This window comes from Columba livia, chromosome 13 (genome assembly GCF_036013475.1).
Source record: "Columba livia isolate bColLiv1 breed racing homer chromosome 13, bColLiv1.pat.W.v2, whole genome shotgun sequence".
Taxonomy (NCBI): Eukaryota; Metazoa; Chordata; class Aves; order Columbiformes; family Columbidae; genus Columba; species Columba livia.
In genome coordinates, this window is record NC_088614.1 from 11,047,189 (window position 1) to 11,067,109 (window position 19,921).

At 42.5% G+C, this 19,921-nt stretch overlaps 1 protein-coding gene across 7 annotated transcripts in view; it reads left to right on the forward strand.

Moving 5' to 3' along the window:
* The window catches only part of NUP93 (nucleoporin 93), a 78,261-nt gene that overhangs the window by 36,023 nt on the left and 22,317 nt on the right, over window positions 1-19,921 (forward strand). For 5 of the 7 annotated variants that reach the window (XM_005504774.4, XM_021290714.2, XM_021290715.2 and 2 more), the window contains 2 exons: window positions 10,807-10,869; window positions 13,159-13,287. In XM_005504774.4, coding sequence (XP_005504831.1) covers window positions 10,807-10,869; window positions 13,159-13,287 — 192 coding nt within the window. Of the gene's footprint in view, window positions 1-20; window positions 2,689-4,066; window positions 4,321-10,806; window positions 10,870-13,158; window positions 13,288-19,921 lie in introns of those variants that run through there. The other 2 variants (XM_065028950.1, XM_065028949.1) reach the window with 2 other exon arrangements.

Below are 19,921 nucleotides of genomic sequence, written 5' to 3' on the forward strand. Positions count from 1 at the left end.
AGGTGAGTAATGAAGGAGAACAGGTGGGTACTTTTGGAGATATCACGCTTTGCTCACAGAAAAGAAACCTTAAGGTCGGTGCCTTTACCTTCTAATGTTCTTGGCTGGAGCAGCTGTTGGGTGGGGCAGCCCAGTGTCTGCTGTGGGTTTCAGTTGTGTTGCCTTTTTAAAGACCCTCTTGACATTGCTGACTTGGCTTTTCATTTAGGCAGAAATACAGTAGCATAACTTTCTGAAAGCCTTTATTCCTGTTTTCTCTTTCCTAGGCTATGAAATGACTACAGAAGTGTTTTAAACAAAAAATAAAGATGCTACTTGATTATATGATTTTTCTCCTAGTTTTCATTGTGGTGCAAAGATATTGGTCCACTCTGTTTGCTCTGACCGATGCACTTATGATTTATTTAGAAGATGAGCTAAACTTTCTTTGATTTTATTTTGAAGTAAGGATTTCAAATGGGGGATAAGAATGAAAATTGCATAGAAAATACTTCTACTTGCCCAAAATAATTGAAATACTTTGAAATATTTTTTTTTTTGCTAGTTTCTTAAATGAGGTAGGCAAGTATATTTGCTTAGTCAACTGGAGTTTGCAGCCTAGACCCCACCTCTCTTCCAAGTGAATAGGATACGTTATGAAAGGGGTTAAGCCAGTAAAATCATAGTAAAGGGAAGCAGTCGGGGAATTAACATTTATATAACCGTGGTGGCCGTCACTGGCTGGGTGGGTGGCAGCTGATTTAATACTCTCAGATCTAGGGACTGGGAGGCTGCGTGTGAACTGGGAGCTGTCTGCCTTTGGTATGGGGACAGAAGTGTAGGGTGGGTTGCTTTTTCTCCTTTCCTTTCAATTCTCTTTCTGTATATGGAGAAAAGCAGGTTAATGAAATGTGCTGAGCCAGGACAGCGCCTGGGCTCTTGCAGCAGAGAATGACTCGCCTCCTTCGGGGCTTGCTCCCCAAATATTAAGGTGCTTGTTTGCCGTCTTCTGCACTTTTGCTGTTGTCAGCTGAGAAATGTCTGAACTGCTTGGAGGGGAGACGCGGTGGCACAGCACGGCCAAAAAGTTGCCTCTTTTAAACAAGATTACCTGTGCTAAGGGGAGCTCTTGCCACAAAAGCAGCTCAGCAAGAAGTCAAGTAAAAGACAATGAAATGTATGGTTTGCATGTGTAAAAAAGATGGAGGGAGCAACCTCCACTGACCCGATGTGGGAGACGGCTCAATTATCCTTCCAGTTGGTACCGTGTGGCAAATTATTTTCCTTTGTCTGAAGTGGGTGGGAGACAGAGTTCGATGAAGCTCCATAAATTAATGTATGGAAAAATGACTGAGCCACTGCAATTATTAATTAGCTGTAGGTCTCTTATAGCAGGGCTTTCTGTGATATCTGTCGGCAGCATCTGGAGTTGGCATTTCATTTACATTAAAGTCTGAAAGCTTGCGTGCCTTGTTAATGCAACGCGCAAATAAAGGCATGCACTGCTAGAGAGTTCCTTCGCAAGGGTGGAGTACAGCCGGAGGAGAAACATGGAAACCTTTTGTCTCCCGTGTATCCTCAGCACACTGGTCTCATGCCCCAAGTCAGGAAAGTTTAAACCTTCAGTTTATTACACAATAGGAGAAATAATCTGAGAAAGGATAAAGTGTTTATTCTGTCGTTTGTTGCAGCAGAGAATTTTCTCTCTGAGCTTTATAGCATCTAACATTTTTAAATAGAAATGGTATAATTATAACAGGCATATTCCAGACTTCTGTTTTTTATTTTAATGATCTGTAATTAATAATTCATAGGTAATTTAAATAATTAACTTTGTGAAATGTATCAGCAATGTAGTAAGGAAACACCATTTCTAAAGACCACAGCGTATGTAAATTGAGGATTTAAAGATGATATGACACATAGGAACTCCTCCAAATTGCTTGCTTTCACTGTCAGTAAAATATTTATATTTATTCCAAGGCACATGCTGCCATGTTGAAAATACCTATTAGGTGAACAAAGTAGCTGTGATTTATTTATAAATATTTAGGAAGAATGGGCTAACTGATTTGGGATTATTTTTTAACTCAGGTGGATGATTTTGTCAAATCATCTCATGTTATTTAAGAGAGCTGAACTTTAAATTTGCTCATTTTCTTGAAATCTCAGTGTGTATTTAAAAAAAGAAATTATATTCTTCACGCTAAAATGCCTGTAATCTTGGGTCTTTGTAGCATTAGCCAGCCAGTATCAGTGAAATAAAGTAGATTTAACTTTGGAAAGGTTTTCTTTCAGGGAGCCCCTTAGTGGAGCTGCGGCTCTGGGAAAGGCGCCTGTGCCGGGGTTTAGGGTTTGCATCCCGGTTTAACTTGGTTATCGCATTTACGGTGCTGACAGGATTTTGATGTCTCTGAACCAGGCGTTGTCCCTTCGAGGCAGCGAGCGTTTGCTGCGTGCATCGCTTTGTGTCTGACATGCAGATGGAGGCTGGAAGATTTTTGCTTGGCTTGTGTTTTTGTGTTTGTTTTTTTTTATGGAAGCAGAAAGATAACTAGCGCTCCCGAGGAACGTTCAGGAAGGCGGTCCACGGGCTTTCTGCGGTGGCATGGGGGCACAGCAGCCAAAATCAGTCAGCTTGAGTCAGCTCGAGAGCGGGGAGAGCGTCGGGCTCAGTGCTGCCGGGCTCCCTACTCGTGTCCTCAGGAGGTAAAGAGAAACAATTACTATTTTTTTTTGCATATAGTTGAAGGCATTTAATTGTTTTTATACATATGAAATTGTGAAGGAAGAGGTGCACAGATGCCAATAATGTGTTTTCTTTCCAAAAAAGACTGAGAACAGCCCTGTTTCTTGCAAACAGCAAGGTTACCTGCTCCCACCCAGACACAAGGATAAAGCACTTTATGGGGTGGAGGGAGATTGAGGGATTGCACTAAAATTTGCAGAAGTGGTTTAGAGGAGACTGGGTGTTAATGGCTAGCAGATTTATTTAATATTTTGTCCCTATTGCTGGTATTCTGTAAGAAATACACCATTTCAGGCTGGGAAATACTTCACCGACTGATAGGAATGGCAGTTTGGCTTTCGGATGTGAACAGTATGTCCAGAGAAATGAATTCTCCGCCACCAGGCTAAGTGGGTTATTTTTGCTGCCTATACGTTGATGTTAATAAGCAGTTAGTCCAGCGACTGATGCTGCAAGCTTGTCCGCCTGCCTACTTTATGCCTTTTTCTTTTCAAACTACTCCCTTATTAGCTAGTGTTTTCTGTGGCATTCGGAGAGAAACCTATCCTGTAACAGGGCTGGATGCTCCTCTCTCCTTGACTTTATCAATTTTTTGTGCGGTGCTGACAGATTTCCAGGGGTTGGTTTCTCAGTTTACACCATCTTGGGAGACTCCTCGCCAGCTCTCGGTACAGAAAACCAAAGTGTGGTCTGCAGTGGCAGTGGTGCTTGGTCCCTGCCCTTGCCGTGCAAGGACGCAGCACGGGCAGGAATTCAACGTACAGGCTTTATTTGTCACTGCGCTATTTGAGCGTGGTTTCCTCTCAGAGGGGCGAGAACGCGCGGCGACTTCTCGTGGAAATGTGGAGTAACCACGATGCTAAAATGGCAGCGAAAGAAATAAGAAAATGGCGTCATCAGTGAAATTAGTTTCGATGGCTTGATTTGAGGGCGTCCTGCCTGATGCAAGGATGTTTTCAGTAAGAGGTATTATATTACAGGCTTAGTTATGACTGTACAATGAAGATTTTAAATCATTGAAATCTGTAGCTTTTTCGCAGTATGCCCTTAAAAACTATGATGCCGAAGAGGCGGATATAATAGCTTATTCCACTGGATAATCAGAAATTCTTTGCTTGCATGCTATAAATATTTTTAATGTAAGGTTGCATTGCAGACCTCAAGCCCATTGGAATTACCTCATAAAGTAATTTATTTAAAATAAACTCCAAAAAAGAGCCATAGCCTTAAGTTTTGCTGTGATTGCGAATCTCTTGATGTATTTATGATTTTTGCAGGGTTGTATTTTTTTAATTGCAATGCTGATACAAGGATACTTATAGCGCAGGGGAGAGACTCATCATGGCGCTGAGCAAAGCCTCACACCAGGGTCATTCCTCTGCATTTAAAAATCTTGAGGAAAACAGATGGCCATGTATGTGGGAACTCCACGAACGAGCTCAGATTTCAGATTGTGCGGCTTGTTCGCTCTGTGCCGATGCCGTTGCTGGTGGTGAAACGCTGGTGCCAAAGGAGATGAGCTTCTCGCGGGTCCTGCTGGCCTGATCTGCATGGACACCTCCCCTCGCTGGAGAAGTTGTATTCCAAATGAGGTGACAATGCATTTAATTGCATTTTGGTTTCTTTATTAAGACAAACAGAAGCTCTGTCTGAGATGCTTTCAGGTGTGATTCCCAGTGTTAGCCCGCTGAACAAGCTCTTTCTGGTGCTCTCAGGTAATGTTTCCTACTTCTGTATTTGGCAGGCAAGAGTCTGTCCACCTCCTTTCTCTAATTCAGGTGTGTGTGTGTGTATATATATATATATATATATATAAAATTCTTTTCCCCCCAATGTTTTTCTTCCTTCTGTTCTTTGCATGACCTCTAAGCAGGCTGGGGTTATTCAGGACTTTGCTTTGTTATTGCACAGATTTCTTTGGTGCTTTGTAGCTTGGTAGGACCTGGGATTCTTGCTGTACAGCTCCCAGTTGCATTGTAGGGAGATGGAAAATGAGTTAGATGGCTGGGAGGAAGAGAGGGTCACCAGAGAAGGTAGCGCCGCTTCTTACGCCATTTTTGTGTCGCATTAACAGGTGCTGTCAAAAATGATTGTGTAGTGGAGGCTGATAATTGTATGTGGAAGAGAACCTCATTCTGAGCAATTTCACTGTAAAATTTTAGACTAAAAATGGGTTATCTTAGTTTTATGTCATTGAAGTGCTTGTGACTTTGAGAAAAGCCTGCTAAAACCGCTTCTGACAGCGTTCCCATGCGCTGTGTAGCCCAACATGACAGGGCAAAGATTTTTAGAGCCCGAGAATGAGAGACTAATCCATGTAATTGAAGTTATTTTGGCTTCACTCTGATTGAGGGGAAAGACACAACAAACGCTATGGATAATTACTAATATTTTAATAATCAGCTACGCATATGTTATTATAATTTATGTATTTTGGTGATTTTTTTTTTTAAAACTAAGTGTCCTACTTCACTCAGTTTAATGGTTATGTTTGGGCTTGTCAAATCTTGCAACGTATCTGATATATTTTGTAAAATCTTGAAATGCGTAGGAACATCGCAATGCATTTCCATGTTTTGTTACGAGTTAAGCTGCTTCTAAGTACAATTTTAAGAGAAATACTGAAATCTTTTAGTGCATGAAAGCCTGAACTGACTGAGTATCCTATATTGAATTAGAAGAAACTAAAATTGAGCAGGGTCATGTTTCGAGCTGGGAGTGATGATCTTTGTTTATACACAGAACACACAGTGCCATGTAGCGCCAATAGTTCTGTTTTGGGGCTGCTATGTGAGAGCCTGGCACAATATTCCAGTAGGTAATGTGAACAGTGGCACTTTTCTAGATGTTTCCAGTGTGATAAAGCTGCACTCCCCATGTGTCTCATGGTATATGGTGCTTATATTTGCTGCAAACACCTTGCGCTCTGGCCTCATGCTGCAGATGCGTTTTGGAGGACGGCGGTTGGATGTGGGATGTGATGGTGCCTTTCCGTGCTGGAGATGGTCCGATATTAACTGATAGTTTTACATTAGCACTTCCATGCTTAATGGATGGCCTCTTGGCAGAAGCGGGAACTAGGAGATGTTTGTATTTCTTCCCTTGAAATCTGGATGTCTAAGGACATTTTCTTAAAATTGCTAGTGGAGATAATAAAATCAGGTGCTTCATCTGGAGCTACTGCTCCCAAACCATTACTGAAGAGTGGATTTTTTTGTTAATCATCATCCCTGCTGGTCCTTTGCAGAATTCACTGAAACTACTGGAAATCCAGCACTTGGAAAGATTTTAATCAAAGAGCAATTGACTTGAAATGGCCCCAGATTGTTCATTTCATTTCTTCTTTTCTTCCTCTGCCAGTGAAAAAGTAAGCATTGCTGTCAACATCCAAGGCCTCAGCATACTATTTGGCAACATGTGCCTTCTCTTGACAGCTTGAATACCAAGATCAAGTATTAAAAGTATGGCCTGGCTGATGGAAGTAATTAAGAGACTTCTGTGAGCCAGGAGAGAGTTTACTAACCTCATTTACTGCAGTAAATGGAAGACACTTTCAATCTCCTGTCAAAAAGAGACCATCAGTGCCTGCGTGCCCTTTCGTACTGATAATGAATTAGTTACTGGGACACTTTCTTGCTGGAATTCCAGCTGGAGCAAGGCAGCCAGTGTCAGGGAGCAGTTGTCCGAGATGGGGGGTGACAGTGGAGCACGGTGAGACCAGGGTGATGGCACAGCCTGCCAGGGTCCTGTCCCCACTGCTGGGGACACTTCTGCAAACCGTCCCCGAGCGAGGCAGAGTGGGGCTGGATTTCAGCAGAGAGGGGAGAACGTGAGAAGATCAGACCGGAATTCAAGGGGTGAGAGATCCAAGAGGAACCAGAATGTGCTGAGGAAAAATGGTGAGAGCCGGTAGATGTGCAAGAACGTGTGGGACGAGCTGGCAAATGGGAACCTGGAGGTGGGAGAGTGGGTGTATTTCTATGCGTGTCCTTGTTTTGCGAACACCATCTCATCAGATATTGTACAAATTGAGTAGGAAACATTCAGCAGCAAATGTTGCGGAGAACCTGATAGGGGAGTAAAGTTGTGCTGCTTCCCTTCCAAACTAGGCCCAGGAAGGTTGTGTGGGAGTCCCACAGTGACAGAGAGGAAAATTAAATCCTCTCGGTAAAGCAGGACAGCGTGATATGTGACATTAGGGCACTGTGAGCTTTTTGCGTAAACTCACCTCAGGGAAATAAGATAAATTTTCTTTTTCAAGCAAAATCCAGACTGTGTTGGGATCCTTGCAATGGCAGAGCTTGTGCACGCAGAGCTGCAAGGTGAGGATTTTGCCTCTGAGGTTTTAGCAAGGCTTGTATTAGCTATTCCTATCTTTGCCATCTGCCACTGTGAAATAGCCCTTTGTTTCCCTACAGTATCTCTGTTCTCCTCCTGCTTCTTCTCTATTTGGATACCAAATATGAAGCAATGCCTCGTTGCACAATCAGTAGCATCTCCCCTGAGAGGGCAGCTCCTGCGATGTGGGTCGTGTTCTCCCTTCGGTCCCCTGTGCGTGCTGAACGCCATACGACCTTGTCCTTGTTACCATCCGCAAGTGTCCGTGGCAAAGTCAAACCTTGCCTCTGGGATTGCAGGGAGCTTTTAGGACAGGTGCAACGCAGTGAGCACAACTAGCGCAGTTCGAGACCCAGACTCTATAGGTGGTGAACCCTTGTAGCTGTTATGTGGCCTGGGGTTTTTGAGGACCAAAATTTTCTAGCGTAAAGTACATCTCTTCTATCTTTCCGCCCACCTTTGTTCCAGAGAGTGCTGCTTTTCCTCTTAGCAGATGTACATTTGTGTGCATTTATATACATCTGTGAATCTACATGTCCAATGACCAAGAATAGTGCACCACTGGGGGGCAGTGCAGTGAACCCAGGGAATAAATACTGATCCAGTAGCCTGACACTCCTTGATTTCTTAATGGGTGGCATTTTGGCCACCAAAGCCTCAAGTGACAACCGCAGGAGCCCTTGTTTGGCCTAAGCACAAGCAGTCTTGTGAGCAGTGGTAGCAGGAGCCCCACCATCAGTTGCTGAAACTCCCTCTTCTGAGGTTTAACAATTAGCCTGTAATTAACAGAAGCAGCAATTGTGATGCTACAGTCATAATGTTTAGCACAAGGCACAGGGCAACCTTTTTAAAACGTACCTCTCCTCGGTGAGGCATTACAGATATTATCTGGAATGTGTGAGGATTTTCATTTGCTAAAGGAGAAGTTTTTGAGATTGAAAAAGGCAATTATCATCCCCTAATTGGCATTCGGTGCAACGTAATCCCTTAAACGGACCCAGTGAACTGCTGGGGAGCTGGGAGGTTTCATTAAGAAAGATACTCAGACTGGATTTACTGACTTCAAGGGAAGTTCGAGCACGTATTAAATTACTCTGCCGATTTACCGTTGTTGCTGTGTACCTTTCTAGGCAGGTACGGGCTCAGCTCGCGGCACGTGTCCCTCCAAGGAGAGAGGGGCGGACCGAGGGCGCTCAGGTAGGATGTGCATCTCTTGGGGCTTTGAGGAGCCCGGTGCTCGCAGGATGAGCAGCGAGCCAAGGCAGCCAGGACCTCTGCAAGCTGCAATGCCCAGCTCCGTGTGCTCAGCACTGGCTGTCACAGCTGGAAAGCTGTAGATCTGCGCTGTAGAGACGGTGGGCTGCTTTTGTGTGCAAAATTAGCAGCGTTCTTGGGATGCATTAGATATAGTGTTCTCTGCAGCATCAGATCCTCACCATCAGAATGTGGCTGTGTCTACTGCTCATATGTTGGTGTGAGCTTTGGAGGTCTAGTCCAGGGGTGTCAAACTCTTGTTCACCAGGGGCTCAATGTAATGTCACAACTACTCCTACATTTATGCAGTCCTAAAATTGCGTTCCTGCCTCTGAAGGCAACCGCGAGGCTGATGCAGCCCCTGGTGAAAATGAGTTTGACATCCCTGGTCTAGAAACACTGTTTGTTGTAATTCAAGGTAATTTTTTTCCAATTTAAGTTGGAAGCAGGGTAATAAAACAAACAAACAAACACCAACCAAATAAAAACACACACAAAAAAAGAGCCCACAGCAACAACCAAAAAAACCTTGCTGCCCTCACAAAGTCTTTCCACCCACGCAGACAAGTCTTACAAAGCTGTGTCTCCATCCCTCCCCAGCTCTCCTGCACCAGGCCGGTCTTGGCCCGGTTCGGTGACTGCAGCAGCCCTTCCCTTGGTGGCAGCTGCTGTACGGGTTGGTCCCCAGACTCATGCAAGGATCTGGATTTAGCTTTCCTTTTTCAGATTGTAACTGTGGTTTCTCTGTGAGCATTGTCTAAAAATAAAGCAGGACACGGTGGGCAATGGAAAGAAGAAGGCTGTGTAGAGGTCGCCACTCTTGAGTGTGTCATTCAAGGGCTGTTTCTGGGGGGACCGCATTGCGCGTATGTCTCAGAGGATGCTAGTTTGTTCTCTGTCTGGGGTACAGAAAGGGGTCACATTCTTTTTTCCGGCTGGAGGGGGTCACAGGCTGTCACGTACCTCAGATGCTTGCTCTACATATTTTGGAAGGAAAGGGTGTAGTGCCCTTTATCTCTCACACTGGTGCTGGGTAGCAGGAAGGCAGACACCACACCTGTGCGGCAGATTTCTTCATTTTGGGGAAATGTCAAGTCCACCTCAGCTCCTAGAGCCAAGTAAGTAGTGAGTAGGCATGATACCTGTGGGCAGAGCTGTTTGTATGACCTACCATAAATATGTTTTCCCAAAGGTCCAAATCCTTATGACGGCAAGTTTCTGTCCTGTCGCGGGACCTGTGCTCCTCTGGAGATCCTGAGCTCTGCCTAGGTTGCTAAATTATATGGATCAATGTGAATACTGTCAGATTGTTGGGGCAGGAACAATTTATTTGCAGGAAGATGTGGGGAATGGAGAACACAGAAGCGTCCTGATTCCTGACAGGTTTGGTTAGGCACTGCTGCAATTGTGTATCCTTGTTGTAAAAGCATAAAGCACAGTAACATTGCATTCCCACTGCCTGGATTTGTTGGCAGCTCTTAATTTTGGAGCTGTGAAGTGAGTCTGCATACTTAAGATATTAGCACTTAGTGGAGTATGTAATATATAATGTTATAGTTGATTACTTTGGAGGAAGACAAAGGCTTCTTTTCCCTTTTTATGATGTGAATAATGATTAAGTTGAAGTCTGGAAGTACAAATCAACTCTGTTTAATTGGTTGTATAACGGTGAAAATGCAAAATAAAGACTTTCAAGTTAGGGTGTAATAAACGTTTCCTGTTTGTTGTCTGTGTGTGTTACTGCAGTTTACCCCACGGCTATTTGTTTAAAGTTCAAAATATTGTATGTTTGCTAGTATGGGTCACGAAAGTAACCTTTAGGATAAGAAGCTAACAGCTCATCTGAATCAGTCTGTTCTTGAACACCTGACCTCTTGGAGATGTATTGATATACTGAAAACTAAAAATAAAATTCTTACACATTATTTTTTACCCACTCCAGCTGTGTGGATGGAGAGAGGCTGTGCGGTAAACTGTTCCTGTGTGCTCTCCAACTGTGTAGTTATTTCCATCCTTCCTCAACTGACTGTTTTTAAGGCTCTTTTTCACAGTTCCTATCAGGCTTCCAAGAGCTCCACTCCTGCCTGAAGCTGCCAAGTCAAAACCTTTTCTATTTTTTTTTTCAGCATACTCAGGTCCAACAATCTTATCTTGGCTTATCGCTCCTACCAGCTTTCATCCGAGCTCCCTCAAATGGAGAGCAAGAGGAAGCAGCTGCTGGGACACAGCGATAAAACAGAATAGAAGCAGGACATTTCACTAGGATTCAATGCATATTAAAACAGGGGATTAATGCATTTTCATTTTCACATTGCTCTGTATGGGCACCTTACTGTACCTCTGGTGAAGTAGAGTGACCTTTAAACTTCTCACGAGTGGGCTGGGGGGAGAGCTGCAGGCACTTCAGAGCTGGGTACTACAATATGTATCTGATGTTAGTGCAAGGCTGATATTTTGACCGACGCTCTCTTTCTCCTTTTCTGCAGGGATTCCTGAAGAATGAAAAGGATAATGCATTGCTGTCAGCCATTGAAGAGTCTAGGAAGAGGGTAAGTTGGAAGGAAGTACTTTTTTTTTTTTTGTTAAGGGGTATCCCTAAGGAATTAATAAATTAGATATGTAATAAACCAGTGGAATTCAAGAGGATTGTATTGGGACCATAGAAAAATTAGACATTTGGAAGTACTCGCTTGGAAATTCCAGAAGAAATACTTGTCAGTTGTATTTCAGCTGTATTTCAGCTTGTAGATTCAGGAGGCTCAGAGCATAAGTCTGTTTGAACAGAACAGCCCAGTGCACTCACTCCAGCCCGCTCTGCATGGGTGCTGCCTTTTCTGGAGATGATGATGCTTGGACATGGGGTTTATTTCCTTTGAGAAATACTGTGTGCACTGACTGCCCGTACAGTGAATGATGCTCAATGAATTTATTGTAGCTGTTTCTCCAGGTTACAGGAGTTGAAGTACGGACAACCTCATTCAGGCCTATGCAGCAGAAGTGCTGCGAGGTTTAATTGTGTGTGTGGAAGAGCCAGAACACTGTACTGCAACACGCTGTCCAGAGCAAATCTATCATACAGAGAGAAAAATAATTTTTGAAGCAGTGCAAAGAAAAATGCTATAATAAGAAAGAAGGAGTTGTCACTTAAGCTCGGGGTTTGCTGAGTCCAGTTTTCTGCTCACGAAAGGAACCAGTACTTAAAAAGACAGACTGTGAGCCTCCCCTGTTCATCTCCTGTCTCTTTGCCTCCGAGCAAGTAGTTGTTTTAAGGATTTTCTGAAATGGAAGTTGTTTTCTGATGTGAAATTAATCTGATCCTGTTTCTAAGTCTGTTTATGCTTTTGGTATCTGTCATGTTCTGGGGCAATGGTTTCCACAATTGAATTATGCAGTGTGGAAAAACGCTTCCTGTTGTTTGTCTTAAAACTGCTGCTCAGAAATGTCATTGTGTGCTTCTTAGCGTTCCTTATGTTACAGTTGTTTCCCTCCGTGTACTCTTGGGGCATCAGGTTTAGAATTGAGCCTGGGTTTCTTTCAAATGATAAGAAACAGTACTTGAACATTATTAAATTGTTTTAATTACAGATAATTATACTATAAGTATTGAAGCATGTTTCAAACATTGTTGAAATGATTGTAGTAAAGGTAAGGTTGAGACATAGATTCTACCATGAACGTATAAAGTGGATTTATGTAATAAAACAAAGAAACATAAATCTTATGCTTTAGTTGCATGCAGACACTATAATCAAATGTTTGCCAAATGTCACTGCCTCTTATCAATTAATACTGGGGAACATTTTGCCCCTTAATTGACTGTATCCTGACAGTGGGCTGGAATGAGATGAACAAGTTACACAGCCAAGCAAGACATGTAGCTGTGAATGCTGCAGCACAAAGCTGTGTGAAAGATGGAGAAGGCTGGGAAAGGGAAAGAGGTGGAAGATCCAATATAGCTTAATATCTATTTAGAATTAGTGGAAATATTCTGATTGCCTGTCCTAGTATGCTCGAGGCTACTAGTTAGCATCACCCCAACGATAACAGGAAAGGTAGTGAAGCATCCTCTTTATCCTGGTGCTATTGCAAAACCAAGGAATATTGAAGGGAAAAACTTCTTCCTTCCATGAGTTCCCTAATTGGATCTGAAGACAATTTAGCAGATCAGCCATTTCACAGGCAAAAGGATGTTTGTTTGTTTTTTCTTGGGATGTGATTTTCCTGCGTACTTTCCTGAGTTACGTTCCTGATGAGAGAGATTTTCTGATTCTCTGGCACCGGTTAGTTTTCCTTAATACTTCTATTTTATCCTATTTCCCATTTAAAAGAAAAATGTACTGTTAAAGACCTGAAAATGAAATACGGGCAGTAAACACACGTCTCTGTTCAGAATGCAGTAAGTCAAACCTTTATAGCCTCCAGGGAGCTGAAAAGCTAGTTGCCATTAGAGAAGTGAGTCTCAACAAACTGCACAGATCAGTGATGACCTGTACATGGTGTGCATGCTGCTAAATTAAAGAAAGAAGCCTATTGATTTCCAGCCTGCTAAGTTTTGTGTGTATTGCAGCATCATGGAAAAAGACACAGTTTCCTTATTTTACCAGCTGGGGGTATGTGAGAGTTGTCTTAATGCCACACACACCTACTCTCTGAATCCCCTTGTACCTGAACAGGAAACCTCTTAAAATAATATGCAGAACACTGTTAGCTCTTGAGGGCTGACCTGGTTGATTTATCTCTTCGCTATTTTCTGCTGCGTTTTTATTCGGCCTATTAACAGCAGAGCTACATGGTTTGGTGTTCCTCTGTGTTTCTTAGCTCCTGTTTTTCACCAACAGACTTTTGCTATGGCTGAGGAGTATCACCGAGAATCAATGCTGGTTGAATGGGAACAGGTGAAACAAAGGATTCTTCATACTCTGCTTGCATCAGGGGAAGATGCTCTCGATTTCACCCAGGAAAATGAGGTAACTCCTGTCTTTCTAAACATCATGCATGGTCACACACAGCATGTACGCAGCTGGCACTGCTGAAACCACCTCTGGATTCGTCTGTAGCTACAGCTGTGTGAAAATGAGAAATACCAAATCGCTAGTTCTAGAACGGCTGTGACTAGCAGAATGCTTTGTCTAGCAAAATATCAAACCTTTTTGATTCTTTTTATTGACTGATGGGTACAGGCAATGGACCTCCTATTGCTGAAGCAATGTTTTAAGCAACATATCTGCAAACTGGAAACTTAGTCACACCAATACATATTAGGTCAATATACCCAAGGGACAGAAAACACATTGGGGTGAACTTCACCTTCAGGAAACCTTTGCGAGGCTGATGAGACCAGATGGTTTATCAGGTGTAGCTGTGCTCAGATGTATGTCTTAGAGTGTCTCTTTCCCTTATCACTGTGCACTAGCCAGGACTTACGGCTTTTCTTAGGAGACTGATGAAATCTCTCAGGTTTCTTGGCAAAAACAAATTAATATGCAACAAAAAAAGCAATATGCTTTCTTTTTTACTGTAGTGTCTCATGCAGTGCAGATTACAGTTTTGTGCTGCTAAGACCTCCAGTGTTCAGCAATTCAAGGTTAATTCAGTAGTGACCAAATCCTTTTCGCAAGACCCCGTGTTTAACATGGAAAGGTATTGACTAGCAACTTAAAACGTGCCTTATCATCTGTTGCAGTTTAAAACCTCACAGTTTATTCTCTTAAAGAAAATGCTTCAGTTATATGAGTAAAGTAAATCACAGTTAGCATGCGGAGTTGTGGGAACTGCGCTTCTCTGAGCTAGAGGCTTCAGGCATCGGCTGAGATCCCTGGAGCGCAAAGTTGCATCACGATGCTCGGTGAAAACTGTCACCTTGAGAGGAGAGGCGACAGGGGCTGGGGAAGGCAACTTTCTGTGCTTTCAGGCCAGAAAACAGGCCCAGTTTTTTATAGTTGTGTTCCCCACCCCCCTTTAAAAAAATTAAAATCTTGTTCACTGGAATGACTTACAGAGCTGAAAAATACATTAAAATTTTTAAAAGCCCTTGGTGTTAATGGGGTATGACCTGTTTAGGGATTTGGAAATAATTAAAGTTCTTAATGAAATATCCCTTTCTGAATAGTTCTTTTAAATATAGGTTAATCCCAGTTAGCATACATCTTTTTATAGAAGCTGTCTTTCCCAGAAAGTATTTTACTGGTACTTTACTGTGACTTCTCCAAAGGTTGTCCAGTTTTCCAATATTAGAAATGCTAAATAATGCAGGTTGAATTCATTTAAAACTGGGAACAGCTATCACATTATTTTAGGATGTGAGTCTGAAGACTTGGCAGCTATTCTGATAGCTCTGAACATCTTTGATTTGTGTGTGAGTTACTGGTGTGGGGTTCTCCTTTCAAAGTGTGGATATTAACTGCTAGGAGAAGCACTTTGAAACATCAGAAAAGGGATTTTACCTTTTCAGAGCAGGTTATTAGTGTCAAATGGACACTACCCCCAGTCCACGGCACTCGAGATGCCAAGCGTCAAATGGGTGGGAGGAGGGGAAAAAAAACCCCTTCAATGTGTTTCATGAATGAGTTTCAAGACTCAATATACACTGTCACTCAATAGTACTCTACTCTCCGTTTCAAAGCACTCGTAGTATCAGTATGTCTTTTCAAGAGCATTTAAAATCCTTGATATATTCCAGTCTTAGCCTCAAGAAGTCAAAGGTCTGAGAGGTTTGAAGTGCATCTACTGTGTTAAAAGCCTGTTATCTAACCTCCCCACAGCAGGTTGCTCTTCTAAAACCTTGTTCCAGTCAAATAAGTTTTTTGTGTGTGTGTGACACAAACAGACACAGCCTGTGGAATATAGTAGAGGTTTAATTGATATCCTCTGGAGATGGAGAATCAACTGAAAAGGCACAGATCCAAACGCAGCAGGGCCGGTCTGCCTGCAAGCCAATTCTTAAGCTTTGGGCAAGCTAATTTGGGCAGAGTGAAAATACCAACACATTATTCATGGAAATAAGACCAATTAACACACAAAGCTCATAATTTGAAGAAACTAGCACAGGACTTGCCTGTAGGGTTTTCTGCTCCCCCTTGTCTTCAAGCCCAACCTCCTTCCCGTAAGGAAAAACAGAGCTGAGAAAAAAAGGTGGTGCTTGGGGAAAAGGGAGGAAAGCCCAGGTCTTGTTCTCAAGGTGTGAAAAACCTGTGCTTGCAAGGTGTTTGTTCCAAGTCTTGTTCCACTAGGTGCAGAGGCATTTCTTTTTGTCCTTTTATTCCAGGTTTTTCTTTCTTCCACCCCCTCCCCAAGTTCTTCCACTCCTGCTGTCAAGCAACCCGCTCCCGCAGTGACGGGGAGACGCTGTCGCTCTCCGTTTCTGTTCTGCCCCATGTCACGTCTTCATATCCCTTAAACCCCAAGGACTACAAGATGCTTTCCGCTCCCACGCTGCACCGCACTGTGTGTTGATGGTGTTTCTCCAGCTCGGTCTCCTGCCTGGTTATTCACCACATCGACTGGCCAAGCCAGTTGGAGCGCTGACAAAATGTCTGCCCAGATTTGTGCTGAGGAATGTGCATATGCATATGAGGCTGATGAATAATGCATCTCTGCATGCATGCGGTTTGGTGCGCGAGTGAGACTGAATGCTCGGCTGAGTACAAATGAAGGAGGGCTCCTTTGAAAAGCAGCATCATTAGGCTAAATGAATGTAAAAGATAAAAATGTGATGGCAGTGCAGTATAGCTGCAGCTTTCGCAAATGGATAATATTCAGAATAAATATTAGAGTTCTGAAGAATGTTTTGGAAAGACCTTGATTCAGGGCAGGGAGAAGCAAATGTGGCTGATAAAAATGGCACAAGCCATTTAAGCAATATCAGAGTAGAGATGCAGGAAGATCTGTGTGTGTGCACTTGCACTTCTGCCATCCTTTGTGCATCATCCCTTTTCTATTTTCCCTTTGCTCCTCCACTTAAGCTTTAGGATCTGACCTGAAACACGATCGTTCTCATACACTTCTCTAGCTGCTGTTTCCAACGCATCTCTCGTAATCTTTTCCTTGCTTGAAAACTTGAGAAGTTCTGACTTGCCACCACAGGATATCCTGCCCCTTCCCCAAATTCTCCCTGAGCTTGTAGGGATTGCCTCTTCAGACACTGGTTACCAGCTACAGAAGGATTTGCCTGTGCAGTTCTCCATTTCTGCAGTTCAGGGTCAGGAGTGGAAACAGCCTTCCCCATGCTGACCCACTGCTTTAGTTTTCGTTTCGAAATTTCAGCAGAGCCATGCAGATAGTTCGATGAGGTAGTGCTTGCTTTAAGTTTCATAGTTCCAAGATGAAGCCAGAATGCAAGTGTGAGATAGAAAAAGCAAGAAATAAGCTTGTTCCCATGGCTCTGGGCGTAGGAAAGAAAAGCAGGACAAATTCTGGAGTTCCTGAATTTTATCCTTGCTGAAGTACCAAGTCGATAGTGGGCATTTAAAGACTTTAATCTCAACGTGGCAATTCTCAACTCATTATTAATTAGTGATTCTCAAAGCATCATGATGAGAGTGAAATTAAAATTGGAGAAAGGTAAAAAAACCTCAGATGTGAGAGCAGTAATTTCCTAGTTTCAGGCGTGCACTTCTGAATTCAGATCCTTACCTGTGGGCTTTAGCCTGTCAGTCTTACACCGCTCTCTGGAGCAGCGGCCACGTGGATGTTCTTTGGAGCTGCAAAGCAGCAGCAGGAGAAAAAAGGAACCAGATTCACAAAACAAAGCCCCGATCCTTATGTTCCTGGTGTTCGGGCACTGCTTGAAAAGTGACACTAAGTCACAATGTACCCTTCTTCGCTTGCTTTAGAAGATGAAACCTCATCAGTAATTAATGACAACGTCCATAATTTAGCGTTACTTTAAATAACTCTGCAATTTATCTGGCACAGCATAGGGGAAGGCTGCAAAGCGCTATTTCTGCCATCATGTCTGTTTCCCAGGAAACCTGCTTTAACAGCTTCTTTGTTCTTTGGAACAAAGAATTTGTCGGGTTTTAGGTGGGTTTAAAGGAATTTGTGTCAGATGATTTGGCACTGAAAGAAAAATGCAAATGTTTCTGAATATCAGTATCCATTAGGATTCACTGTGAAGAATATTTTTAGTGTAAGTTCAGTTGCAAAAAGAAAAAATGGGATTTCTTTGGGGTTTTTTAGTAAAGCATTTTTATACTGCTTAAGGTCTAAATGCATCTGCCTGATTTTATAATCAGGTTGGACATAATTTAAATTGCATTATTACTGAGAAATTAATGCAGTGGTAAACTAATTCCAGCAATTTTAAATGATTGTCCAGGATTACCTTGGATACCTTAATTCATTTATATTTTGCTATATCAGGGACAAACACAACTGAATTATTTTTAATTCTGTAATCAACTGCTGTATGCTACACAGAAAGCAGTCATCCCAAATATCAAAGTTCTTATAATTTCTCAGCAGAGGTCAATGCCCATATCTTCACATATAAATTCATAGCTAACTCAGAACAGCTTCTTGGCCATTGCAATTGCGTCACTTTATGTGTCTTTACATTTTAAATTCCTAAAATTTCCCTGTTCAAAGCTCCTGGACTAGGACAGTGGACCGCCATCGTCTTTGCAAGAACATGTGCTCATGAATGAGAGATCCCACACAATAGAAGATATCCTGGGTTAAACTGATCTAAAATAAAAATTATAAGCGTTTGGGAATGACTGAGAGACTGTTCAGTGCGGAGACTGATCGAGGCTGGAAGTTCATGTTTGTATTATTTCCAAGTTGGGATACAGTTCCCAAAAATGCAAGATTATTTTGGAGACCCTGTCAACATTTCACCCTCATTTGAAACAAGAAATTGAATGATGACAGCATCTGGAGAAAAGCTGCCCATTTCTCAGATCTTTTCCTGAAATCCGTGCAAACCAGCTCATGGCAGGAGTGTTGGTCCGGCCGTGCTGTGGCCTGACAGGCGTCACCAAAGCTGAACTTGAGCTAATTCAACTGAAAGTGAAAGCATTTTATTTTCTATTACATTTGGGTTTTGTTGTCTGTATGTACAGGCAGCAAGTTGGGCACATTTAGCTGAGCTCTTCCAGGAAAGACTAGAACATGTCCTTAAGCAATACATGAAGGTGATCCTATCTACACACTAAAGTGCTGACATTCTGGGTAACTGATGTAAGGAAAAGTAAAGCTATTTGATGGCAAAAAGCTTAATTTTAAAACTCTGCAGGTGCACCTGCTCTTTCTCAGAAAAAGTTGCTGATTCCACTTTAGAGGGATATAGATGGATTTGGGTTGTACGTAACAAACCAAGGTACAGCAAGGCCTCTTCTAGGTGTTGGCTTGGCCTCTTCCAGTATTTAGCTTATGTGCTTTGCATCCTCCCTTCTAGAGGAAGTAACAACCATCTTAGATCCTCGAAACTGTACCTAAGGTAGACACCTGTAGTGAGCTGAGCAAGGTGTGTGTGGAGACATGTCACCTGTTGTCAGACCAGCTACACCTGCAAGAGTCAAATGAGCTTTTGGGTTCAAAGTCTGAAATTCTGAGACTGTTGCTTCAGTTTCAGACCTGAAAACATGTTTGCTTTTCTGAAAGCTTGTCTGTTCCTCTTTGCTTGCCCCAACTATGTCAGATGGTTTCATAATAAATATTATGCTTCTATACTGAGCTTGTCTTGCTTTTATCTTCAGACCATCACAGCTGTAGCACCACTCATGAAGCAGCCGATATTAAAGGAATGTTTACCTCAAAGGAATCTGTCTTTATAATGACTGCACTTTGGTTTTCAAACCTACGACTTGCAATGCTGATGCTGAAATGAAGAATTACCTTTTCAGGAAGCAGGAAACTTTAGATGGTATTACATACTTTAATTAGGAGTAATTGTTCTCCAGAGTGGTGAACATTCATGTTCAGTAGTGGATATACCGAAAACTGTGGTTTATAGTAGACACTTATAAGGATAGATTTATGCAGTATTAGAATGTTATGTCAGTATTATATTTCAAGTTTTATAAAAGAGTACAAATTTTCCATGCCGTTGCCTCATCCGCTGTCCCTCTGCACTGGAAATAACTCAATCCTGACATGGTCTCTATAGGTGGGAAGATTTTGTTTTGTTTTCAGGTCAGTATATTGCCAGCATCCTCCTCCTTCCTACAACTGACCAGCAATGGGGCACCTTTTGACAGATAGTTGAATGCTGCGGTCACATTTTGGGTCCATGTCGTGGCACTAGGACAAAACTGGAGTGTCAGCCTTGTTAGACTGGATCCACTGAGCTGGTCCATCGAATTCTGTGTCCTTGCTCTGATGGAGATTCAGACTTGCTGCTTCGCAGTGAGATGCTAACGTGACAATAGGCAACCTTTCTGGAAACAAAAGGAAAGAATTAAAATTATAAGATGCTATCAAGAGACACTGATGTCCTAATTCTAGAGAGAAAATGGCTGTGTTTTGCACTGAATAAGCAGGATTTCTGTCACTTCAGAAGTTTAAGCTAAATTAGGAAGATGATAGGGTGTTGCAGTGAGATCGTGCATTTTACTCTGTAGAGAGTTCAAAACCCTGTTCTTAGTTCTGTCAGTAACATAG